The 27,640-nt window shown below is 39.8% G+C and overlaps 1 protein-coding gene across 1 annotated transcript; it reads left to right on the forward strand.

The window, feature by feature from the left end:
* The first annotated feature begins 49 nt into the window (after positions 1–49).
* Positions 50–27,640, forward strand: LOC149463338 (actin-like protein 6A). The gene is made up of 14 exons (XM_089675548.1): positions 50–184; positions 5,387–5,463; positions 5,689–5,863; positions 7,279–7,379; positions 7,465–7,562; positions 12,648–12,742; positions 14,739–14,845; positions 14,933–15,022; positions 15,102–15,163; positions 15,335–15,449; positions 17,602–17,682; positions 20,776–20,871; positions 24,237–24,323; positions 27,142–27,640. Exons 1-14 carry the CDS (start codon positions 160–162, stop codon positions 27,220–27,222), a joined length of 1,290 nt encoding a protein of 429 aa, XP_089531674.1. The 5' UTR covers positions 50–159; the 3' UTR covers positions 27,223–27,640.

Raw genomic sequence — 27,640 nt, forward strand, 5'->3', positions numbered from 1 at the left:
CAGCAGCCTCTAAGCTCCACCCACCCCGGAGATGGTCACATGACTGTGATGTCACCGCAGGTCCTTCAGCCCATTGTTGGCGCTTAGCGTGCGACTCCTGGCTCCGGTGGTTGGTGTGTAGGGTCCCGGTAGTGGCCGGTCTCGGTGTACAAGCTGGAGATGAGCGGAGGAGTGTACGGTGGAGGTGAGAGAGAATCAAACACAAGCTGGGTGCCGGTCCCTGTCCTCTTTTCTACACATGAGGGCTGCAATGGAGCAGAGCCATGTTATAGGTGCAGAGAACAGTGATTGTTAGCTCCTCTGCCTTCCTGGGGAGTCACCTGAGGTGTAATAGGGACTTTTCCTAGGGGATGTTCATGCTGGCTCCTCCTGCTAATGCTAGTTGCCTGGCTGCCATGCTGACCTTTCACTTAGTACCTATGTGTGCCCCCACAAGTCTTCTATCCTCCATCTAGTCACATATCACTGAGGAGGAGGAGGCTGCAGCAGCACAGGGTGAGGGAGATTTCTTGAAAATTGGTGCAGCTGTGCATAGTAACCAATCAGCTTCCAGGTTTTATTGCCAAAGAGTAACTAAGCAAGCTGGAGCTAGAAGCTGATTGGTTACTCTGCACAGTTGCACCAGATTCAGTAAATCTCCCCTGGCATGTTCACACCAGCTGCTGCCTTACAGCACGGTCTGCTGTGCGGTCCAGACTGATCATTACAGTACTTGTGCTGATCTAAACGCAATACGCTGATCCCTTTTTTTTTTTTTAACCACTTGCCGTTCAGAGGATTTCCCCCCCTTCCTGACCAGGCCAGTTATGTGCGATACAGCGCTGCGTTACTTTAACTGACAATTGCGCGGTCATGCAATGCTGTACATAAATGAAATATATGGGTTTCCCCCCCCCCCCCCCCCCCACAAATAAAGCTTTCTTTCAGTGGTATTTGATCGCCTCTGCTTTTATTTTTTGCACTAAAAACAAAAAGAGACTGATAATTTTGGAAAAAAAAAAACAATATTTTTGACTATTGGCTATAAAACATATCCAATAAAAAAATTTAAAAAATCGAATTACCAAAATGTATTCTGCTACATGTGTTTGCTAAAATAATCCCAATATGTGTAAATTGATTGGTTTACGTGAAAGTTATAGCGTCTACAAATGGTGGTATATATACTGGGATTTTTTATTTTACGTTTTTTTATACTAGTAATGGCGGTGATCAGCGACTTATAGCGGGACTGCGGAAGGCAATCTGACACTGGGAGGAACTAACTGCCATTGACATCCTAATGACACTAATACAGTGATCAGTGCTAATCAAAAGCACAGAATCTGTACTAATGACACTAGACAGGAAGGGGTTAACATTGGGGGCGATCAAATGGTTAACTGTGTGCTGTTTTACATGGGAAACATGCTGCTGTGTATTTCTCTGCTGTGCAGAGAAATACACAGCAGCCTGTTACTGCTGGCAGGAGAGAGAACTGTGTTGTTTACACACAGGTCTCTCCCCTGTCACTGTTTCTCAGCAATCATCGGGTGCCGACAGGAACTCTGTCCAGGACTCGGTGATCAACATCTGTAGCCACCAATGGTGGCGGGCATGCACTCCTACCCAAAAATGCAAATCATGTATATATTCGTGATTTTGCGCAGCCCTGCTGTCTTGTAGCAGTATTTCTGCTATAGGGCGGTGGGGAAGTGGTTGACAAACTTTATTGAGATACCACAGTCATCTCATAAAATTGCCAGCCGCACGGTGGTGGATTGCCTTGCACTGAACTGGAAATAAGTGGTGCACGCGGTACTTTTTTTCACCAAAACACAGTGGTGTGAATCAGGCACACAGAAGACATTTTATGTGGTGGGACTGCACTGAAATAGCCAGCTAACGCAATCCCACCTCATCTGGTATGAATGGGCCCTGAATCGTCAGCAATGGGCCTGTGCTCTGTACCCTCAGGCCTCGTTCACTCCATATGTGCAGAAGAACCGATGGAAACATGCAGATTTCACATGCAGAGACATCCGTTTTCATGCTCGCATCAATGAGTTTTATATACGTTGCAGATTCCTGCACAGAAAAAAATCTGCAGGTGATGCTAGTGTTGTAGTTTGAACAGGGCGCATAGAGAACATTTGATGTGCCCTTGCAGAACACGTGCAGAAAAACTGACGTCTCTGCTCCATGGTGTGAACAAGCCCTTATTCATTCCTATGGAGAGTTTTGCTCCACTATTCAGATTGTGTGTCGGAATGAATGGAAAACATCTCAGCTCAAAAGACTGACAAATGGCTGCGGTTTCATTGGTGGTAGCTCGCTGGATCAAGTACAGGTGAGTAGAAGACTTGCAGCAATCCACAAAAAAAAAATTAGAATGAATGTAGGAAAAAAAAATGCTAGGAATGCCCAGTCATGAGACCTGTCAAAGTCATGTGACTGCACCTTTCTCCAGTTACGGTGTACTCTCCACAGTGTTATGCAGAGAACACATTGTGGTACACCGTGGGCTCTGCTCTGTGGCTAGGAGTAAACACTGCAGTGACCAGCAGATGAGATCCACTTGCTGCTATACTACACAACTATGGGTCAGCAGCCAGGCAACTTACTTTCTCATGAGGTTGCCACAATAGCAGCCCCCTAAATCTGTCTAGCTAAGAGTCAAAGCCAGCTGCGCCTGCCCCCTCCAGCACAGAGCTCCAGTGAGCGCTGGAGGGGATGAACTAAAAGTAGTGACTGACAATCACTGCACCCTGTTCTGAGCATATTGAGAACTGATCGATCAGTTCCCTATCTTAGAGCTAATTTGGGACAGCTGCATCATATAGGTGACTACGAGGGTTTATATTTTTAGAAACCCCAAACGTCTTCTTTAACCACTTCCTGACCAGGCCATTTTTTGCTATTTGGCACTGCACTATTTCAACTGCTAATTGCGCGGTCATACAACGCTGTACCCAAATGAAATTTTCACACAAATAGAGCTTTCTTTTGGTGGTATTTGATCACCACTGGGTTATTGTTTGTGATATGAACGAAAAAATACTGAAAATGTAAAAAACAAAAAATATATCCTTTACTTTGGGTTATGTTGAGTCCATGGAAGATTTTATTTTTGCTGTGAATTTTTGAAAAATGACAATTTTTTTTTTCTTCTACAAAGTTGTGACTTTAACCACTTGCCTACCGGGAACTTATACCCCCTTCCTGCCCAGGCCGATTTTCAGCTTTCAGCGCTGTCGCACATTGGATGGCAATTTCGCTGTCATGCAACACTGTACCCATATAACATTTTTTTTTTACACAAATAGAGCTTTCTTTTGGTGGTATTTAATTGCCGCTGGGTGTTTTATTTTTTGCACTATAAATAGAAAAATAGCAAAATAATTGGAAAAAAAAAGTTTTTCTATGTTTCTATTATAAAATTTTGTAAACAGGTAATTTTTTCTCCTTCACTGATGTGCGTTGATGATGCTGCACTGATATGCAACAACGCTGGGCACTTGTGGGCGGTATTGCTGGGCACTGGTGGGTGGCACTGCTGGGCACTGATCATCAGTGCCCTGATGATCAGTGCTGATCCGTCCTCTGACAATTGCCGGTTATCGGCAGTACTTTCCTCACACTGTGACAGCGCGAGGAAAGTGCAGCCGATGACCGGCAACTGCATTTATCGATGATCTGCTGTGTCGTTGGACAAAGCTGATCACGTGGTAAAAGGCTGCTGTGATTGGCCTTTTACCATATCACGTGATCAGCTGTGTCCATAGGACTCGGAGATCTCTGGGTGCGTGCCCCCGGGTGCGTTCTGGGAAGACATCATATGATGCCCTTCCAGGACTGGACAACCGTGCTGTAGCTGTCATTCGGCTATAGTATGGTTGGAAAGTGGTTAAATGATATATTGCTCACGTGTGCCATGGCTATATGTGGAATAACACCCCAAAACACATTCTGCTACTTCTCCTGAAGTCCACATACAGGCCGCCAAAATCTAGTGTCCACTTTCAGGCTTTCAAAGGGCATATTTCCTCATATCACTTCCTCACTACCTATCACAGTTTCAAGGCCCTAAAATGACAGGATAGTACAAACACCCCCCCCCCCCCAATGACCCCTTTTTGGAAAGCAGACAATCCAAGGAATTTCAGAAGAGGCATGGTGAGTATTTTGCAGATCTCATTTTTGTCACAAGGTTTTGAAAAAGAAAAGAAAAAATACAGTTTTGTTTTCTTTCTTCATTTTCAAAAAACTTGTGGCAACAAATGAGATCTGCAAAATACTTACCATGCCCCTTAGCAAATATCTTGGTGTGTCTGTTTTCCAAAAGTGGATCATTTGGGGGGGTGGAGTTGAGTGCTTCTACTATCCTGGCATTTCAGGACAAACAGAAGCTTCTGCCACATATTACCCATTTTTCTAACCACTTGAAGAACGAGCCTTTTCTGACACTTTGTTTACATGAAAAAAAAATTACTTTTAACCACCACATATATATTTTTTGTAAAGCAATGGCCCTAGAAAATAAAACTGTGTGTTCCAATTTTTTATGTCACACAGTATTTGCACTGCAATTTTTTTGAAAAATAAACTTTTTTTAAATCTTAAAATAAAATTTAAAAGATGATGTTTCGCCAAATAGATACCAAACATGAAATGCTTTAAAATTGCACATGCCCGTGCAACGGCGACAGACTATGTACATTTTTAATATCGATTGGTATTTACAGGTCACCACTTTATATTTACACAGGAGGTCTAGTGCTAGAATTACTGCCCTCGATCTGATGCTGCGGCCCGTCCGCAGTACATTGTGGGTGGGCATCAAGCAGTTAAAAGATAAATTAATCTTTAAAAAAATAATAAATGCACATCTTTTTTGCAGGTAAAAAAAGTGCATTTATTATTTGTTTCATTAGGAGCCTGTAAAGCATCGCTTCTTTGATTGGCAGTTGGCCTTTTGCAATCTTGGGACCTGCACACTGTCATTGCAGGGGGGGGCTGCTGCAATAGTTACATGTTACATCTTGAATATGGGTTTACTGTGCTACAAAAAGTGAACTTTATCTTTTAAATATTCCATTGAAAGCCTTCTGTTTGACGAGTACAAAGAATGTTGATCCTGCTAGAAACCTTGTGAGCCGATACCTTCCTGTGCTCTCTGCCTTTGCTGGCTGTTATCTGGTAGCATTGTTCTCAGCTATCTCTGGAGGCTGCAAAACACCTGCCCCAAGGTCGCTCTTACATAGAATATGGTACAGTACTTAGCAGTGGTGGGAAGTCTGACTCTTGCTTCAGTCCACCTTATATATAACACATTTTAGTTTTCACTGCAGTTGGGACACTTAAGCATTATAAAATATTGTATGTATCTCTTTTTTTTAATTTTTAGATGAGGTTGGAGCCTTGGTGTTTGATATTGGCTCATTTTCGGTACGGGCTGGGTATGCAGGAGAAGATTGTCCAAAGGTAAGTAGAAAAAGTGGTCATTGTGCTCAGATCGCTTTGTCATGTATATCTGAAATTCAAATTTGAAGTACATCATTTCAAAGTTATTTTCCACTCAAAGCCTTATTTAGTGGCATGAATGAAGATATTTGCTGGCAGCTATAATTTGTTTTTATTTCAACTGTGTATATAGCTATTTAAATAAAGTTTCCCTTCAGTTCTAAAGCATAATATGAAACATTGCAGGTAGATTTTCCTACGACGATTGGTGTGGTTCTTGATAGAGAAGATGGAAGCACGCAGATGGAAACAGATGGAGAGCCAAATAAACCAAGAGGTCCTACTTATTATATTGATACAAATGCACTCAGGGTACCACGAGAAAACATGGAGGCCTTTTCACCTCTCAAAAATGGAATGAGTAAGTTATTGCTAGATCACTGATATTTTGCCTCCACTTGGGTGCATGTATGTCATTATTTAGTGTTTGAGCTTTACTGCAAGACTGGCACATAGACAAGTATGCCCAAATCTGTGAGTGGTTCTGTGCCTGCTCAATAGTAGCTCTATGATCTTCAAAATCTACCCAGATAGATACAGTGGAATTATCTATTGGAAAATGCTTTCAACCATAAAACGTCAAGTCTGGGGAATCCAGTAAGGTATTTACAACAGTTTTCTAGCGGTAGTGCATTTTTAAAGCTACCTTTGCCTAGTTCAAGAAAGCATTTTCGCCAGCAACTGCACCAACATGTGTGACAAATTCAGGTAGTTCTAACTACCACCGCATTAAGATCCTGTCACTTTGGCTGCAACAGATTTTTTCTGTAATGCATTCTTTCTTTTGAAAAGAAAGTTGGGTAGTGTACAGCAAGAGTATTACAAAGTAAACAAAAGCAGTACATGGCAAATCAAGGTTGCAGTTGGCTGCAACAGCTTTTTAAATAATTACAGCCAGTTCACATATACGGAAACTTGCAGTAATTAGGACCAGCTCCAAGCTGGTGTACAGAGGAATGCCACTACTTAGAGTGAGATATGTCTTTGCAAAGAAGCTGTCATCTGGGAGTCTCCCTGGCTGAAATTTGAATATAAACAAAGAGGTTAGGGATGCTGGGGAGGTAACGTCACAGGGGAGGTGGCTTAAGCATTAGTCTCCATGGCCACAGAAGCCATTGGGTGGGCACAGCCTGATGGGGAGACTAGTTCCCTATCTGGTCAGCCTTGCCACGGTATTGGGCAGATTTCAAAGCCACTTCTATGAAATGTGCGCACTGCCATGTTCTGTCAATCTAAAGCAAGGCACACCTGATGGGGATCTAGGCTCTCAGTTCTCCATCAAGGCTTTGCCCACCCCACTGCAAAGCTCCTCTGCCAAATATCTGTCTGTGTGATGGCATAGTGGCCAGGGAGGGAGTACTCTGAGAAAGTGGTGTCCTGTATGGACACTTGAACTTCAGTGCCGGCCTCCAACAGGTTCATGTACTTGTTTCTAAAAGGTACATGAATATGGCGCAAGCACTGGCAATTTAGCTGTGGAAGCGTGACGAAGTTCGAAAGGGTCTCAAGTCACTCTTTGAGCTTTTCCTAGTGTATGTTGTACTGAAACAGACTAGTTTATTCGATTGTACTGAAACAAGCTGCTAGTGTTTGTACCAAGAGAAGCAGACAAGTAGATGTGATTGTACCGAAAGAAGCAGACAAGTGGATGTGATTGTACTGAAAGAAGCAAATTGGTGAGTGCGGTTGTACTAAAAACAAGCACACGAGTGGGTACGATTGTACTGAAACAAGCAGACTGGTGGGTGTGGTTTTACCAATTGTTATCTCTTTTAGTTGAAGATTGGGACAGTTTTCAGGCTATTTTAGACCATACCTACAAAACACACATCAAGTCAGAAGCCAGTTTACATCCAGTGCTGATGTCCGAGGCTGCTGTAAGTAAATTTGGCCACAGTTTCAAAGCTTCATGTGATAAACAATAGATTTGTATTAATAGTTGTGTTTGTTTGTTTGCTTCAGTGGAATACAAGAGCAAAACGAGAGAAGCTGACAGAGCTGATGTTTGAGCATTACAATATTCCAGCATTCTTCCTGTGCAAAACAGCTGTTCTCACTGCGTATCCTTTTCCAGTGTTTTAAAAACTAAAATTTGTTTGGATTTAATGGATCTTATAGAAGAACAGTGTTCTGATTTTCAGCATTTTTTAGAATTTGTTTTAGAACCAGTTTGTTTTAGCCTTGTATTCATTTTAGTCTATTACCAGTTTTGGACATTGGGTGTCCTGGTCTGTTGCTGCTGCCCCTTCTACTTGTCGGCAGTTAGTTGTATAAATCAGGGCTTGACAAATCTCAGGTTGTCATAGCAACTAGAAATCGTGCTGGCACCTGGGTTCACACACTGCCTCCCATTGACTTCAGTGCAAAATCGTGTCCCATTGGCTTCAATGCAAAAACGCCTCCTATTGACTTCAATGCAAAAATGCCTGTCAATAGCAATCTTATGTGAACACTTATCTCCACATGCCACTCTACCCTATCACTTGCGAGTCTGGAACACACCGCTACAAACTCGCACAGGACCCTTTTCGTAATGGGTGTGGATTGCATCTGTGTGAACCAGCTCAATAGGAACATCTGTCATGTGAATCTTTGAGTTTGAAAACGCATCCAGAATTGGATATGTGTGAACCATGGTGGCTCCATTCACACCTGGGCATTTTGGGATTGTGGCAGAATCAGTGTGATCACTAAACACAGGTTCAGGTGCGATTATTTTCAGTGGCACCTAAAACATGGTACAGTTTTGCCGCGTGGAAAATCGCATCGCTTTTGTCGGCCAAAAGTTGCCTTTTCCTGGGTGCTAACAAGCCACGCTACGCTAAAAACAACTAGCTCCTTTTAGCTGGCTCCTACATTCAAAGCTAATTTGTCAAGCCCTGGTATAAATACAGCTGCTGTGTTGTTAAAATAAACCTTTAAGTGTATGTAAACCAAAAACATATTTTTATACATTCTTTATTTAGATAAAGGTCGAACAGGGCATATGGTTACAGTTATATCATCTATGAAACATTACAATAGTATATAGATGGTATAAATTAACGTAGAAACATAATATTTAAAACCGATTTCTATTATGTTTGGCATCGTGCCTCACTGTACATCGTTTTCTGAAAAGTTAAACTAAACCCCCTGTCCTTTCTATCCAAGGAAGCTGGCATATTAGCCTGTGTTTAACCACTTGCCTCCCGGGTGGCATCCCTAGGTACTACGGCATTCCAGTACATGTGCACTGCCATCCCCCTGTGGCGTGATCCTGCGTTCACAGGACACAGCGGATCACAGTGCTCTGTACCAGGCCATCACCATGACCAGTCCAAACTGTCACGAATGGCTTCCATGCATAGAAACATAGCAAAGCGATGGCAGAAAAAAGACCAAGTGGTCCATCAAGTCTGCTTTTTTTTCTTTTTTTTTTTTTTTTTTCTTTTTGACTGAGATCCATTCATGCCAGTTAAAACTATTGCTTTTAACAGTGATTGTCAATTTTATAGGCAATAACTGTGTTAAAAAAAATCCTGATCAATCCCTGGTCACTATGGTGAAACTGAGTTATTCTCGTGTGTAAAAAAAAAAAAAAAAAAAAAAAAAAAAAAAAAAAAAAGTTAAAGAAATAAACTGTTGAAACGATTGAATAAAAAATGATTTCATTTTTTTTTTTTTTTTTTTTAACATCCCATCACCAGTCAGTATCCCTGATCACTGATTCACCAGTCATATGATGACGATGTGCTGCACTGGTGACAGTATGTGTGGAAAAAAAAAATTTAATTTCTTCATTGTCCAAAAAATGACAACTTCAAAAAACTTGCCATTCCTCTTACAAAAAAACCTTGAGCTGTCTATTTTCAAAAAAGGGGTCATTTAGGGCAGGGGTGGGCAACTGTGGCCCTCCAGCTATTGTAGAACTACAAGTCCCATGGGGCATTGCAAAACTGACAGTTACAAGCATGACTCCCAAAGGCAGAGGCATGATGGGACTTGTAGTTCACCAACATCTGGAGGGCCACAGTTGCCCACCCCTGATTTAGGGGATATTTGCACTGTCCTGGTATTTTAGGGCCTCAAGAAATGAGAGAGGCCGTCAGTACATCAGGACTGATTCATTTTCTAGTACATATACCATAGTTTTTAGACTCTACAATTTACACACAGACTAAATAATATACACTGATTTCAGTTATTTTAGCAAAGAAATGTAGCAAAATACATTTTGGCCTAAATTTTAAGAAGAAAGATTATTTGCTTGCAAAATTGTATAACAAACTAAGAAAAATGTTAGTTTTTTTTTTTTCTTCAAAATTTTTTCATACCATACTATACCACTAAAAGCTCCATTTTGTGTGGAAAAAAAATATATAAATTTCATTTGGGTACAGTGTTGCATAAAAAAGCAATTGCCAGTTAAAGTAGCACAGTGCTGAATAGCAAAAAAATGCTCTGGCCATGAAGCTGGTAAAACCTTCCAGAGGTCCAGTGATTAATGTGCAGTTGCCATGGTGCAGCACATGTGATCAGTTATGACACCAGTTATCTCGCTTTGGTTCAGAGCACAAGCCCATGTGACAGTCATCAATCATGGCTTGCCTTGATTGCAACTGTTTTGAGAAACGTTACCTTGATGGGTTTAGTTCTCCTTTAACCTAATCCTTTATTATGAATCAAGGGTCAATTCACTATAGAATTTTGCATGCTATATGAAGGTCATTTGACCCATTTTTCAGAAATATCACGAGATAATAAAGAGTCAATTCATCAAAGTAAAATATTGAATATAAGGTAAATACTGCAAAAAAAAAAATCATTAGTCAATTCACTAAAGAATACACACATTCTTTTAATTTATTTTTTATAACCTGCCAGTAGATTTAATTTCTACAGTGTATTGGTGTAGAAATCGTCTGCCCCAAGCTCAAGAATGAAAATAAATTATTCACCAGAGGGAGATCATTCTGTGAATGAAAGCACGCTAGAATGTTTGGGGTTGCTATTATTTCTTTATTTTCTAGTGCAGTATTCTGTAAAAAAAAAAAAAAAAAAAAGTGCAAAAAAAAACCCTCCAAAAATCACATATTTTAAGTGATAAATATTGCAAAACATAAATATTTAACACATTCGGTAATTTGTTTTTGTTTTTTTTATATATGAAATAGGAAATGTACTACTGTTTAGATTAAATGAATAATAATAAAAAGTATGCGGTATTTATCTCTTAGTGAATTGACCCCAAAGTTTCTTATCAGGAGATCCTGCCGGGAATTTCTGTTGCAAGCTGACAATGCTAAATCACTGCCTTGCAATTGGCAGCAGATTTTGCCCCCTGACAGTGCTGTGGCTGTTTTGCTTACCACTTGATGGAACCTACTGTAGAACTGGTGATAAGTTGGGTATTACCAGTGGCGTAGCGTGGGTTGTCAGCTCCCAGGGCAAGGCAAGTAATTTGCTTTTTGCACTCTTGAGTCCCTTCCGCTAGCACAGTATTAAACTGTGGCCATGGAAATGCAAAGGGTTCCTCCACTCACAGCCTGAGCCTCTGATTGGCTGCCTGCAGCCTTTTATTGTTGGTTGAATCTGACATATCTCTGACTACTGTAGTCAGAGACATCTCAGATTCAACCAACAATAAAAGGCTTTAGGCATCCAGTCAGAGGCTCAGACTAATTGGTGCTAGCACTGAACATCACAGTGAGGAAAGTGCAGCCGATAACTGGCAGTTGTCAGAGGACGGATCAGCACCAATCAGGGCACTGATGATCAGTGCCTAGTAGTGCCACCCACCTGTGCCCACCATTGCAGCTAGTCAGTGCCATCCATCAGTGCCCATCATTGTTGCATATCAGTGCTGCCTATCCATGCCACCTCATCAGTGCTGTCTATCAGTGTAGCCTCATCAACACACATCAGTGGAGAAAAATTACCTGTTTGCAAAATTTTATAATAGAAAATGTTTTGCTCTTTTTTTTTTTTGTTTATAGTGCAAAAAAATAAAACACCTAGAAGCTATTAATACCACCAAAAGAAGGCTCTATTTGAAATAAATTATAAAAATTTCATATGGGTACAGTGTTGCATGACCGCGCAATTGTCATTCAAAGTGCGACAGCACTGAAAGCTGAAAATTGGCCTGGGCAAGGGGGTATAAGTGCCCGGTAGGCAAGTGGTTAAAGCATTTCTAAACCAAAATCATAACTTGATTATATTAAAACTTCTAAATCTTTACATGTGGTGGCTGCATTAGTTATATTTTTCCCTTTGTTTTCACCTGATTAACGCAGTTCCGGTCTTATGGTGGCTACACTCGACTACCCTTGGACAGCAACACTGTCTGGAGTGGTGTAGTGTTAGATGGACTAGTAGCTTTAGATGCACTTAAGTAAAAAGCTAACACTTTTTAAGCAGTTACAGAAACCTTTTTTTCCTTAGCGATAAAGGTTTTAAAGTGGAAATAAACTCACTGATTTAACTGTTTCCTAAATTGGTTATATTCAGGGCAATGACATAAATTATAATTGTTAGTTACTAGTGTGCTTGTTAGCTTGACAGTGCACTTGAAAGTTATCGAATGGCTGCTGTCCTGGCTGATCATGTGCAGCACCATGGCCACTACAGATCAAACAGACCCTAAGGTGATAGTTTCCTCAGCTTTAAATGATGGGAGGGTTTAAATCTGCTTTAACTAAACAAAGAAAGCTGACCATTGTAAACACCCGTCAGTATTAAATGTTTTTTTCTCAAAACTCTAATTGCCAAATTTTCTGTACAGCTTGGTCTATTAAAGCAAAGGTCAGGAAAGATTATAAAAAACAAACAGGAAGGCTATTTATTGCAGAAGAGACATGCAATGGCCAATTAAGACCCACACCTGAAAAAAAATTGGGGACAACCTTGGAAAATACCTGTGTAACGTCGATTAACATGGCTGTTTCCTGGGAGAGGATGTGATGGGGTGCCAACACGGTAGAACAATTGGGAGACATGGACAGAGTGTCGTCCTATAGCAGTAATTGAACTGTGATGAAAAGTACATTTGAAATTGCATTGACATGTTGAAGATTTTGTGAGATTTTAATGATTGGGTTTATATGTGTTTTAAATTCATCTGTAATGTCTGAAATAAATAATTCCTTGACTCCTGGAATTAGATTTGCTAACGGTCGATCTACAGGTCTGATTTTGGATAGTGGGTCCACACATACTACAGCCATTCCAGTTCATGATGGATATGTACTTCAACAAGGTAAGAGCAGCCAATAGCAGTAATGTATCTTCCAGAGAGTGGAAGGGGAATACAAAGAGTTTCACTGCATGATGTTGGTGCAGTTTTCCTGACCTTTTTCATAACACATTTATGAGGCATGTACTAAGTGTACATTCTGCATTTGTTTTCTCAATTTTTATGTATAATTGTATTGTTATATATTACCAAATTAGATACATTAATTATTTTATGGTGCAGATTCTACACCTACAAGAGACCCTTTCAGACATTACACGTGCCCCATGCTACAGTTATCTCTAATGTGCTTTATTTCTATTAGTGTCTGGGATAGTCAGACTAGTTGGCAGTGGAAATAGGCTTCTTTTTCATAATGTAATACTTTTGGTTCTGTCCCTTGTAGTCTTCTGTCCTACAGTTGCAAGAAAAAGTATGTGAACCCCTTGGGATTACGTGGAGTTTTGCATGAATTGGGCATAAAATGTGCTCTGAACGCCATCTAAGTCACAACAATAGAAGAACACAGTCTGCTGAACATAATACTACACAAACATTAGATGTTGCCATGGTTTAATTGCACATAACATGTAAACGTTCACAGTGCAGGGAGGAAAAAGTATGTGAACCTTTGGACTTAATAACTGGTTGACCCTCCTTTGGCAGCAATAACCTCAACCAAACGTTTCCTGTAGTTGCAGATCAGACCTGCACAATGATCTGGAGTAATTTTGGACCACTCCTCTTCACAAAACTGTTTCAGTGTAGCAATATTCTTGGGATGTCTGGTGTGAATCGCTCTCTTAAGGTCATGCCACAGCATTTCAATCGGGTTGAGGTCAGGACTCTGACTGGGCCACTCCAGAAGGTGTATTCTGTGCTGTTGCAGCCATTGTTTTGTTGAATTACTTGTATGCTTTGGGTCATTGTCCTGTTGCATCACCCATCCTCTGCGGAGCTTCAGTTGGCGGACAGATGGTCGTACGTTTTCCTGCAAAATGTCTTGATAAACTCTGGAATTCATTTTCCCATCAATTAAACCATGGCAACATCTAATGTTTGTGTAGTATTATGTTCAGCAGACTGTGTTCTTCTATTGTTGTGACTTAGATGACGTTCAGAGCACATTTTATGCCCAATTCATGCAAAACTCCACGTAATCCCAAGGGGTTCACATACTTTTTCTTGCAACTGTAGATTTCTAAACTGACTCAGATTGCTCTCTTCTATACCCTTTGTTACATAATTTACCATTTTACCACCAGATCCAACAATGTGGATAGAGTCGCGTATTAAAAAAAAAACAAAAAAAAACAAAACTTTAAATGCTAGGGGCCAGGTTGCTTGTCATACCTTGACTAATTTGTATGCCTATAATCTCAAAGGCTCCCGAGGATGAAATGACTGTCTTTAATGCTTTGATTTGTTAACTGAAACAATTTACCTACCAGCCTCCAGAAGTAGGCTTGAGACTTTGATTTCCTTTTTTTTAATTGTTTATGCTTTTTGTATTTTATTAACAAGAATCAAATCACTCGCAGGTGTGCTAAGCTTAGTTGAGAAAACTGAAGAGGTGTTCCTTTCCATGTCAGTACACTGATTTTCATTGCATAAAACAGGACTAGATGGATTAGAATTTTACAATTAATAATGAATTTCAAGCAGACTGTTATTGTGAGTTTTAAACCCCCTGAAATCTAGCCTAGTCTCTAAGCAACAAAATGCTTAATTCCAGAACTCTTGAGACATAAGCATACAATCAGAATACAACTGCCTCCAGGTGACATAGAACATCTTTGTGGTAGTTACACCTATTTTTTGTAATCTTTCCAGGATATAACTAACGAATTCTAAAGCGCAGATCAGCGCACTGGTGTGAATTGGCCCTTAATCTTTTTTTTAAGACTTCCAGGAACCAGCATTTTTAGAAAGATGCTGACCCCTAATAAATATTATAACACATTTCCTTTAATAAGAAAAATGACTGGTTTGTTAATTGCATTCTTGCTTGTTTTGACAGGTATTGTAAAATCTCCGCTTGCTGGCGACTTCATTACTATGCAATGCAGAGAGTTATTTCAAGAGATGAACGTTGATCTGATTCCCCCATACATGATTGCTTCAAAGGTAAGATAAACCAGTCATCTAATAGGCTACCAATGTGAAGTGATTATTGTGTGTTCAGCAGTGTCATCATGGGTTTGTGCTCTTTAGGAAGCAGTACGGGAAGGAGCGCCAGCCAATTGGAAGAAAAAAGAGAAACTACCTCAGGTCACTCGCTCCTGGCATAATTATATGTGCAGTGTAAGTAAGACATGCTTGTGTGGTCCTTGTGTCCTGACTTTACAGTATACAGCACTAAATCCATTGTCACCCTTTGCAGTGTGTGATTCAGGATTTCCAGGCATCTGTGCTTCAAGTGTCTGACTCCACCTATGATGAGCAGTAAGTTTACAGTTATGTCAGTGGTCCAAAACCATTTTCTGTTTACAAGATGTTAAACACTATTTTTACAAGTGGTCTTCAAAAGTGGTCCAATGTCTGTCCTTCGTGTTCACATAAAATAGGTGGTGTGGACCGCTTTATTCAGCACAAAATGTTGTCCTATTTCTCTAGGGTGGCAGCCCAGATGCCTACAGTCCATTATGAGTTTCCTAACGGTTACAATTGTGACTTTGGAGCAGAACGTTTGAAAATTCCCGAAGGGTTATTTGATCCTTCGAATGTTAAGGTGAGTTTATTAACCTGTGTATGTTGCTACTTTCAATCTTTTAGCCATAGTCTTAGCAACTATAATCTTATAGCAATAGACTTTGAGGGTCATGACCTTTGTGTAGTCCTAATCTAACTGTCAGAGGGAAATGAAACATACCAGCAAGATCCAATCTTTGAAAGTGCTTGCATTTGAAATCACTTTACATAAACATGCATGTTTATATCACTTAAAGTGGAGCTTTACTCTCTGTCAACATTAGTTATTTTGAATCTTTAGGCTGCTAAAATTAGTAAGTAGATAGGAAAGTATATTGTATTTACTTGTTTTAAACGTTAACATTTCTTCAGTTACTTCCTGGTTCCCAGACATAGGCAAATTATGTCATATATCCCAGCAGTCTTCAGGAGGGGAGGAGGGGTTTTCTCAGCTAAACACACCTTCCTGCCTGCATGGCTGAGCTAAGGGCAGATGGATGCTAGATTAACACCTTCCCACCCGGCTTATAGCAGATTGATGGTCGGGCGGGACACTCGCCATTGTGACTTGGCGTCGTGACGTCCTGTCAAAACAAGCCGCTCATGGGGGGCCGTGCAGCGGTTCGATCTGTCACCGGCTGTGTCCAAGGGACACAGCCTATGACATATCACTACACTAGCCTGTTGCCAGTGTCATGTGACCGCTGTGACCAATCACAGCAGATCACATGTCAATTGTATACAATTGATGGCTTCTTGTCATGCCATTCATTGTATACAATTATGTTTTTAGCTGTGACTGGTCAAGGCAGTCACATGATACAGACAGGGCGAATCACAGCCCATCTGTATCATGTGATCAACTTTGCCCAATCACAGATAATCACAACAAAAGACTGAATTAATCAGTTTCATTCAGTAACAATGATTACAAATATCAATCAAATACATTGGTATTAGCAATCATAATGTGTTTAAAGAAAAAAAATCCTGATCACTTGCCCAGAGTAGTTCAATGTTACTATGGTAACATTGTATTGCTGTGGTCACAGTGTGCTAAAAAATAAAATTGTAAAAGAAAAAATGTAATAAAAAAATAGAAACATTTGAAAAAAAATAAAAATTCAATTATTATTTTCAACAAAGAAATGTAGCAGAATACATTTTGACCTAAATTTATGAAGACCTTTTATTTGCAAAATTTTTAACAGAAACGAAGAAAAGTGTGTGGGTTTTTTTTTTTTGTTTTTTTCAAACGTTTCAGGTGTTTTTTGTTTTATTTAGCAAATAGTGAAACACTCAGTGTTGATTAAATACCACCAAAAGAAAACTATTTGTGTGAAAAAAATGATAAAAATGTCATGGGTACAGTGTTGCAGGACTGTGCAATTGTCATTCAAAGTGCGACAGCGCTGAGAGGTGAAAATTGACCTGGACAGGAAGGGGGTGAAAGTGCCCGGTATTGAAGTGGTTAAACATCTGCCATTACTCAAGATAGCCATGGCCAGAAATGATAGGGTTTTTCAAAGTGATATCTGCAAAATAGAGCACGTAGACACGGATGGATGAGTTTGGTTTGAATAGTAAAATGTGTTCAACAGCTTTTTTTGGTTTGTGGTGCTCAGATGCAGTGTAGTTCCGCTTTAAGGCTGCAACCGGGCACTTTTTTTTTTCAAGTTGAAACTGTGCAACAATATTTAAAGTAGCCAGCTGCTATTTTTTTCAGCTACAAGATAACAAGGGTGTCTGCTAACTCTAATAAAGCATAGTTGCCTCAGAGTACAGTAAATGGAAACATTTCATGCAGAATGATACAGTATGGTTGTTAGGTACTGAAAGGGATATGTAACAAAATATTTAAATGGAGGTTCCTATAAAATTTACAAGAGTCAGTGAAACATACATGCAGTAGCAATACTGCAATAGGACTCTTACACCAAGCATCTCTACTTCAGGCTGTGTAAATAAGTATATCTTCATTTATACTGCTTGAAGTATGATGCAGACTTCCAAATACATATTTTTACATTCTAGTTAAAATTTTTCAGTACAGAGGACTGTGGATGTAGTTTGCATATTGGTGGAAAACCTATTTCGTCCATGTTTCAGAAGAATGAGAGGATCCACTACAAAAATGAAAATGCCGTTTATACATATTCTAATCTGTTTTGCAATCTGTTTTATCTACATAGGGCTTGTCTGGAAACACTATGCTTGGTGTCAGCCATGTTGTTACAACCAGTGTTGGAATGTGTGATATTGACATCAGACCAGTAAGTGTTCCACAGTTACATTTGTTTCTAATGCATACAAGATTGGCAACATATTAAAAGGCCTATTGTGTTTGTGTACTTTTAATGACGTTCTCTATCCCCTGTCTTGCACTGCTAAATTTCTGCAATGTGACTATATTGATTTAGCTATGAAGGATGCAATTTTTTTTGGCAACATTTTTTGGTTTGCACCATGTCCTATTTTGGGCATGTTCAAAAAAATGTCAGTGACGAAAGACACCTGGTTTTATTCGAATCGAATCAAGATTTTTATGGTAATGCAATTTTTCTTATGTGATCTGATACCAACACTACCCCCCTGCTATTGGATATAAATCGGTGCCCCTTCGTGCCTAAAGTAAAAGCAGACACAGTCTGATCTTCCTGTGTGGTGAGGCCTTAACAAGAATAGCAGCCAGAGCTTCGTAACTTGCAGGGGGTGGCTTCCATGCAGTTTTCAGGCCGGCAAATCTCTTCCATACAGTTTTAGAGTATATAAATAGTAATGGATGAGAGAAATTTCTATTCTGACGCCCCATAGTATAGCTAACTCACATGCACACAAATGGCTGCACAGTGCCTAACTGATGATCTTGTACAGAATTCATATGCAGCTATTGGTTTTGCTGACCTTTTCTTCTAAAAATGCTGGTTGTCATGCAACCTCATTTGCTATATTTTGTGTCAATGAGTATTGAAACCAGGGACAGCTAAGCAACTAATGTTTTCTACATACTCTCAGTACAGATGTCCTTTAAGAATTGGGCAAAAATCAGGGATATGGATAGGGTAAAGTTTAGGATTGGGGTGAATAATTTTGCCAGACTGAGTACTAGATATGAAAGGGTATCAAAAATGAATGCCTGTTAAGATATACTGTAAAATGTTAATTATGCACAGATGTAAGCAATGAACATGCATACAGTTATCCTACAAATTCCTAAAATCGGCATTACCCTTTCACATAGTCATCATCGTATTTGAAGCAATTGCACCAGCATTTTGCCCAGCCCTTAAATCCAGTTTGGAAAATTTTACATACTTTTTTTTTTTTCTCCCCTGCTTCAGAGCTGTTTTAATTTTCTGCAGGTGCCCAATCTTGTGCAATGGACATTCATAGTCCCAAACAGGTACAAGTCTGGCAATGCCAAGCCTAGGCTGTTTGGTACATACAGGACCACTGACCAGCCCATTTTAGTAATTGACAAATTGTGTCATTAGAGATGTGGGAGCGTCCTGTATGGCATAATTGTCTCTTGCAGTCTTTATTTATTTCAGGTACTTATATAGCGCCGCCAATTTTACGCAGCACTTTCCATATATATATATATATATATATATATATATATATATATATATATATATATATATATATATATATATATATATATAGTACATTCACATCAGTCCCTAACCCTCAAGGGGTGTACAATTTAAGGTCCCTAACATACATTCATACATACACATATTACGGCCAATTTAGATCCAATTAACCTACCAGCATGTCTTTGGAGTGTGGGAGGAAACTGGAGTACCCAGAGGAAACCCACGCAGGCACAGGGAGAGCATGCAAACTCCAGGCAGGTGGTGCCGTTGCTGGGATTCGAACCAACAACCCTAGTACTGCCAGGCGGAAGTGCTAACCATTTAGCCACTGTGCTGCCCTAGTCATTTCTTCCTGATTCAGCTTTTGAAGTGTATATATTCAAACAATAGTGCAGCGCTCCCTTACTGAATAATTAGTGTACTAAAAATTATATATAAATAAATGAGTGTACCAAAAAATGTTTTTAAATTTATAAATCCTACACTTGTGATTATGAATCCAAAGATGCTCTATATAATTAACCTAAATATATGCAAGTATATTAATGACCAAAACAATATAATTATCCAATCCCATAAAACAAAAACAATATATCACATCGAGTGTCCAAAATGATATTTAAATGAATAGTTCTCCAATATTAATATATGGATTTGTTCCAACCCATAAGACGGCTTCAGGATAATTGTTCCTCTATTATGCGCTTACCTCCTTATTTGCCTACTTATTATAGGCTGAAATAGCTGTTTGTCCTATAGGGACAGATGCAAATACTGCTACTCCTGAACTCCTTCCCAGATGGTTCCACACTGCAATTTGCTAATTATCCACCTGATGTCTCTCCAGTGTGTGGTTTCTTATGGTGGTATAAGGATGGATGGATTTCCCCTTCTCACCTCCAGGGGTCTATTCCTCCTTGTATCCCCTTCAGGTCACCACATACATGATAACAAAAGAAAAGCAAAAGATAGTGCCTTATCCTTTAAAAACCTTTATTTATATAGCCAGTAATCCCACTCACATATTTAACAAATAAAATGCGCCTTATCAAACTTTGTGTGTGCTCAGCACAAATCTCGTACTCGCCGTGACAAGCCGACTTAGCGTGATGACGTCAGAGCCCCTCCCCTACGCGTTACGCCACCGATCACGTGGCTTCATGAGGGGGAATTGAAGTGTACCAGTGTAGGTTTCAGTGTTGACTGTTGCACCTTTATCCAAAAAGTCCACATGAATTATGCCTTTGTCTTCCCAGATGTGTCTTTTTTTTTTTTTTTTTCCTCAAATGAGCCCATTAACCATTGGTGACTGAAGTTGATGGGCAACCACTCCTTAGCTTGTCAGCAATTTCATGTTCTCACTTTTTTTTTAGGTTATTTACCTAATGCCTAACAGCCAAATAACCATATTTTATCAGAAACCCAATCACTGTTTTTGTCTGAACCTTTCATCCATGATTCAGTTGTGTACAATATAAAAAACAAAAGCACACAATGGTGGCGTTAGACCATATTTATGAGACCTACATCAGGCAGGTTATTATTATTCACATGAACAGCAGATATGCAAGAGTAAAAACTTTTTTATACCCCTTCATACATTGATAACGATGGACTTCAAGCAAATTGAGTACATTACTACTGTTCAGTTGTTTGTGACCAAAATGATTACATTTATATTGTAAATCATTGCGCAAACCGTTTAAATCCTGTATAATAATAATAATAATACATTTTAGAATGCAAATGTTTTTCTATTTTGAACAGGGATTGTATGGGAGCGTGATTGTAGCAGGAGGAAATACATTATTACAAGGATTTACAGACAGGCTTACAAGAGAACTCTCACAGAAAACCCCTCCGGTATGTAAGTTGTGGGGGCTTTTTTCCCTGCAGATCCTGCTTTGTGGTGGTTATGTTTTTCCTGCACTGTTATTATGGAAGGAGCCATGGTTGAACTTTGTCTTTTTTCATTTCCTGCTACATTAGGACTATAATACCAACCCCCCCCCCTTTTTTTCTTTTTTTTTTTTTAAATGTTCAAGTAAATGGGAAAGTGTTTAAAATTGTGTGTGTATATAAATATTGCTGTGCAAACGTTTTAAGAGGGAGTGAAAAATGTTCTAATTTAAGAATGCTTTCAGAAATAGAAGTGTTCTTAGTTTTTGTTTTTATCATTTTTCCTATGTTTTCATGCATAGTGGAGTCGCTTAGCCTTGTTTCCACGTTGGGAGGTATGGCTTTTTTCTCTGCAGTTCTTCCATGAAGACCACTTCTGGCCAGACCTTTTTGGACAATTGATGGGTGTACCTGGGTCCTACTGGTTTCCCTCAATTCTTTGCTGATGACACTGCTGCATTAAAGTGTTACTAAACCCACAACAGTAAAACCAATCTGTATATGCAGTAAAGCATGCCTGTTATACTCACCGTGGAACCTAAGGGGTTAATCCTCTGCATTGTGTAAAAAAGCTAATTGATCCTGACTTCTCTGATCCTCCCCTTCTTGCAGTGTCCCCCTTTTATCTCCCAATAAGACATAATGTGGAGTCAATCTGCACATGTTCAGTTTGTGTATTTGTGTAGAGAGGTTTTTTTTTTTCTTGGGAGAGTGCATGTGATCAGCACAAAGCCAGTTAGCACTGCCCAGAAAGGTCAGGGGCCCTGCATCCTCCTAGAGCAAAATTACAACTTGTTCTATTAGCTTTAACATGTATTAAGCTGGACACTGATAGAAGTCACATGACTGCTCTAATTGCTGACTAGAAAAGGTATTTCTTCTACTTTCAGGTGCTTATATAGCGCCGTAAATGTACGCAGCGCTTTACATATATATTGTACATTCACAACAGTCCCTAACCCTCAAGCAGTTTAGTAAATATAAAGTAATTTCATTTTTATCTTCTGTGTACTGAGGGAGACCAGATATAGTGAATGCAGGGTCCTGGGTTTAGAAACACTTTAGAATTCTTTGGCAGACCACTACATCCGCAGTCCTCAATAATGCTAGTTTCTTCATCCTTCAGCACATTTTAAAACCCCAGTCTTCTTTGAAATCTCTGCCTGGAAGAGACCTTGATAATGCAGGATAACTTCCTTGTGTCTTGTTGCTGTGTTCAGTCTTGAACATGAAAATTTCTTCCACAGCCTCACCTCACCACAGAGTTTGGCTGTTCCTCGCACAGTTTAATGCCTCCTACACAGCTGTTTTTTTGTTTTTTCAGTTAATAACTGTATTTAAGCCCACATATGAAATTGATGATCATTAGTACTTGCTTGGTATAATTGGTTAATCATACACCTGACACTAATCCTACAAAATCCTTGAGTTTGTGCAAGTGTACGAATTGATACTGGTTTGAAAGCAAAGGTAGTCACCCCAAATATTTGATTTAGATTTTTCTTCTGTTTGCTTACTTTGCATTTTGTAAATTGATAGATCTAAACAATTAAAATATATATTTCTGAACGTATTGCTCTACAGCATTTCTGCCTAAAACGTTTGCATGGTACTGTATGCAAACCTTATCTTACTAAAATTACATCTTCAGTAAACAATCTGTTTACTGAAGATGGAATACTTTTATAAATAAGATATAACCTTTGCAAGAAAAGGTGTGTGGCAGCATTGAATCATTTACTATGTTGTGGACTGTTGGGACCAGTCTTGCGTATTGCTGGAGGCACCCAGAAGAAACTCATTAGGTGGCTCACCTGCTCGGTTTGTGTGTGTGTGTGTGTGTGTGTGTGTGTGTGTGTGTGTGTGTATATATATATATATATATATATATATATATATATATGTCGCCAACTGTCTGCAGAGTCCATGGCCTTCAGATTCCTTCATGTGGCCTTCAGATTAGCACAACAGTGTGTAGAGAGCTGCATGGAATGGGTTTCCATGGCCGTGCAGCTGCATCCAAGCCTTACATCACCAAGTGCAGTGCAAATTGGATGCAGTGGAGTAAAGCACGTCACCACTGGACTCTAGAGCAGTGGAGACATGTTCTCTGGAGTGACGAATAGCTCTTCTCTGTCTGGGAATCCGATGGAAGTGTCTGGGTTTGGTAGTTGCCATGAGAACGGTACTTGCATGACTGCATTGTGCCAAGTGTAAAGATTGGTGGAGGGGGGATTATGATGTGGAGTTGTTTTTCAGGGGTTGGGCTTGGCCCCTTAGTTCCAGTGAAGGGAACTCTTAAGACGTTCGCATACCAAGACATTTTAGATAATTCCATGCTCCAAGCTTTGTGGGAACAGTTTTGGGGGTGGCCTCTTCCTGTTCCAACATGACTGTGCACCAGTGCACAAAAGCAAGGTCCAAAAAGACATGGATGAGCGAGTTTGGGGTGGAGGAACTTGACTGGCCTTCAGAGTCCTGACTTCAACCCCATAGAACACCTTTGGGACGAATTAGAGCAAAGACTGCGAGCCAGGCCTTCTCATCTGACATCCGTGCCTGACCTCACAAATGCACTTCTGGAAGAATGGTCAAACATTCCCATAGATACACTCTTAAACCCTGTGGACAGCCTTCCCAGAAGAGTTGAAGCTGTTAAGGCAAAAGGTGGGCCAACTCAATATTGAACCCTAAGGACATAGTTACATGTGTATGTAAAGGAAGGCGTATATATAGTGTGTGTGTCTTATGTAAGATATAGTCTGTTGCTATACAAAGTGTACTGTATTTTTTTTTTTTTATAAAAATAACTTTTTTAAATTTCACTCTGAACGTGTCTGTTAGTTTATGACTAACAAAATTAACATTTCTTTTCAATGCATTAATTTAGCAACTAGCTACAGATAATTGTCAGGGTTACCAGAATCCTCATCCACACGCTAAATGTGCAGGTGATAATTAATCATGCTGAGTTACAAGGCGACGTCCCCGTCATCAGAATACACTGAGCGGGTAAAATTCAACAGGCTGGTTGTACAAAATTAGATAGGCAAATAGACTTCTGTACATTCAGCCTAACCCCTACATGGATTGAAATTCCCTGTTGATCCAGTTGAGTTTCAGCCCATGGCCAGCTTTAGTAGTTGAACTATGATGATCTCAGTAGATAAGAATCTGTATTATCTTGTCAAATGTTTCAATTTAGAAGGTTGGTTGGGCTGATTGGGGTTTTCACCTCCCGTTATTGTAAAATTTTTTGTAGATTTTTAAATGAACTAAAAAATCAAATAAATTTAAAATATTACATTATTACTTTTTCTTCCCCCCAGAGCATGAGGTTAAAGTTGATTGCAAACAACACAACAGTTGAAAGGCGGTTTAGTTCATGGATTGGTGGTTCTATCCTTGCTTCTCTGGTGAGTGATTGATTGGAGACTGGTGGGTTTATTCCACAGATGGGCTTTCTTCTTATGCTTAGGATCAAAAGCATTTGGTGGCTTTCTTAAAATATTCTGGAATATGCATACACTTTTGTCACATACATATAATGTGTTAGTATATATATTTCATTGAAAATGCTCCTTCTGTTTTAGGATTTTTCAAAGAAAACAAGCTTTCTCCTTTCTCTCCTGAGCCCCATCCCAATCCAGCAATGTCCACGAAAGCCTCCGTTCTCAATCACTGATGATTGGCTGAGGCAGCAGTGGGAGCCACTGGCTCCCGCAGCTGTCAGCCAGTGAGCCAATCAGGAGAGGGAGGCAGCGGGGTTCAATTTCAGCTCTATGTGTGAATGGACACGCAGAGCTGCAGCTTGGGAGCATGCCTTCTCGGGTACCTCCATAGCAAGCTGCTTGCTATGGGGGCACCCAACAGGAGGGAGGGGCCAGGAGTGCCGGCGGGAGACCAGAAGGCATTAAAACAAGACAACTTATGATGCACAAGCAAATCTTGTTATAACTTTAGATGCCCAAACTCCTGGGAGAATCAAATTTAGCTAGAAACTCAGCCCAGGAGCCTCAAGCTCTTGTTCGCTGCAAGTACAGTTGGATGACGTTCCCAGTAGTCAGGAGAATGATTTAAAGTAAGTGCCAACTGGACATGAGAGAGGAGGGGAAAAAAAAGGGGGAGATTGGAGACAGAAAACACCCCCACCAATTGAGTTAGACATTCATACAAGATATTCAAGTGATACCAGATATGTATTTGATCCAGGGATCCCATATCTTCTCAGAAAATGCTATTTTTTTCATGCAAGATTGCCAAGAGGCGTACAGTAACCATTATTCACAAACGTTTGGCTTTCAACAGTTGAAACAGAATCGTGGGAGACAACAAAAATCCAGTAATAGCAATTCTTGCTGCTACAAAAATAAATGTTCTCATTCTTTGTGTCCTGGTATACTTCCACTGGGCAACCCAGTAGTGCCTGAAGTGGGAATTTTTGGAGGTTTTCTTGGGTAACAGAGTAAATTAAATTTATAGCATGTATCAAAAAAACCTTTTAACTTTTTGACATTTCCACCACAAGTGAAAGGCTGTACCTTGCTGTCCGAAACTTCTAAAGCCTTAGGAGCAGGCCCCCAGGACACAGGAAGCCACTCACATCTGACCCATATACCACCGCAAAAACATTTTATAATTTGCTTCTGTTAAGTTTTGACAAGTGTCTTGGAGGTGTACTGTGCCATATCTTCCAATTCAAATGACTCCCCTATATCATGTTCCCATTTTTGCATATAATACAACTTATTGGAGGTAGAGGTAAGTATGGAATAGATCTTACAGATATGGCCTGAGTGTTTGCCAAAGCCCCTGTGTATACCCCATTGAAGTAGAAGTTTTATCTGACATGCATTTTAGAGAAGCCAGGAAATGTTATTTGGGGGTAGTAATAGAGTTCTGTATGAGGCAATTGGTATTTCACCTGCAGAAATTGCCTTAAACCCCACCCCACCGCAAGCCATCGCACAAGTCTGCAATGCGTAGCAATCCTTTATTGTTCCACCATGCAAAATTTTGGAGAGCGAGACCCAGGGTGAAAGCGGCTTCTGGAGCAACTAAGCCAAGAATACATGTTTGTGGCAGGCAGCCAATGTACAGTGTATTTAGACCCCTTTCACTTTTTTCAATTTTGTTATGATGTAGCCTGATACTATTGTTTAAATTCATTTTTTTTCCTTTCCTTTTTTCCAATTTTTTTTTAGAAATGTTTGGAAATTTATGAAAAATAGAAAACTGAAATTTCACATAAGTATTCAGAACCTTTGCAACAACACTTGAAATTTAGCACCGGTGCCTCCCATTTCTCTTGATCGTTGTTGAGATGTTTCTGGCCTTTCCCAGATCTGTGCCTTTCATTAATTGTGTCTGAGCGCTGCAGGCAATTCCTTCGACTTCATGGCTTTTTGTTCTGATACAGTATGCAATGTCATCTGTAAGACCTTTTTATAGAGAGGTGTGTGTCTTTCCAAACATGTCCAATCAAGTTAATTTACCACAAGTAAACTCCAATCAAGGTGTAGAAACATCCCAACAACGATCAAGAGAAATGGGAGGCACCTGAGCCAAAATTTTAAGTGTTATTGCAACGGGTCTGAATACTTATGCCAATATGATATTTAAATGTTTCCTTTTTCATAAATTTTGCAAACATTTCTACAATTCTTTTTTCACTTTGTCATTTTGGGTTACTGAGTGTAGATTAACCTCTTCACGCCAGCTGAACGCAAATGTGCGGCCCCCCCCCCCCCGGTGCCTGAGCCTAGACGCCGAGCGGTCGCACATTTGTGTTCTATTAAAATAGGACACGCTTTCAGCACACATGTCCGGTACTCGCAGAAAGGTCCTGATCTCCTCTTTCAATCGAGACCTTTCCTGATCACGTGACACCGTCACAGCGGTCACATGACCCTAAACCCCACCCCGCCTCCCGACTTCTGAATCTCTTAAAGGGCTGGAAGGCGCCAGCGTGAAGGGGTTAATGAGAAACAACAACTGTATTATCAGGCTGCACCATAAAATTGAAAAATGTGAAGGGGGACTGAATATTTTCTGAATACACTGTATATGCCTTGTCTATGGTTGGCATTATACCTGTCAGACCACTTCTGAAATAGGGAAAAAGAAACTTCAAGCTTAGTGTGATTGTTCCCTAAAAGCGGCACACTGCAGTTTTGACTATATATACATAAATTATGTTACTTTCATTTTGACTAATTGTTGATTTTTAAACAGGGAACCTTTCAACAGATGTGGATTTCCAAACAGGAATATGAAGAAGGAGGAAAGCAGTGTGTGGAGAGAAAGTGCCCTTAGCCTGTTACAGACCTTTCATTCTGTTCTTGTGCCCTTTTCTAAAATAGCTTTAGTGTACTCAGGAAACCCACGGACTTCTTTTGTAGTTTTATTCTTTTTTTCCCTTGACTCCTCAATAGACATTTGTCAGGTTGCCAGACACATTCTTACAACATGTATGTGTTTCCAAGCAATAACCTCTATTTTTTAAACCTCCATTGAAGCACCCTTCTTCCCTTCTTTTTTTTTTTTTTTTTTAAGTGCTGTTTCCGAAAACATGATATACAGTAAGATTTGATGGCCACGGGAATTAGTTAAGAATGGCAGCCTAAATGATTTTGTAATAAAATATTTAAAATATGTTATTGCAGTTTTTTTATGCGTATAGTTGAACATGCTAATGAATTGTTGGATATTAAAGTCACTGCCTAAACCTAAA

This window comes from Staurois parvus, unplaced genomic scaffold (assembly GCF_062004578.1).
Source record: "Staurois parvus isolate SC_StPar_1 unplaced genomic scaffold, SC_StPar_1.0 ptg000155l, whole genome shotgun sequence".
NCBI classification, from domain to species: domain Eukaryota; kingdom Metazoa; phylum Chordata; class Amphibia; order Anura; family Ranidae; genus Staurois; species Staurois parvus.

Coding starts and splice junctions, on each gene's coding strand:
- LOC149463338 (XM_089675548.1), top strand. CDS start 160: ATGAGCGGAGGAGTGTACGGTGGAG. Junction 5,864..7,278: donor ACCTCTCAAAAATGGAATGA/GTAAGTTATTGC, acceptor TATCTCTTTTAG/TTGAAGATTGGGACAGTTTT. Junction 15,164..15,334: donor GACTCCACCTATGATGAGCA/GTAAGTTTACAG, acceptor CTATTTCTCTAG/GGTGGCAGCCCAGATGCCTA.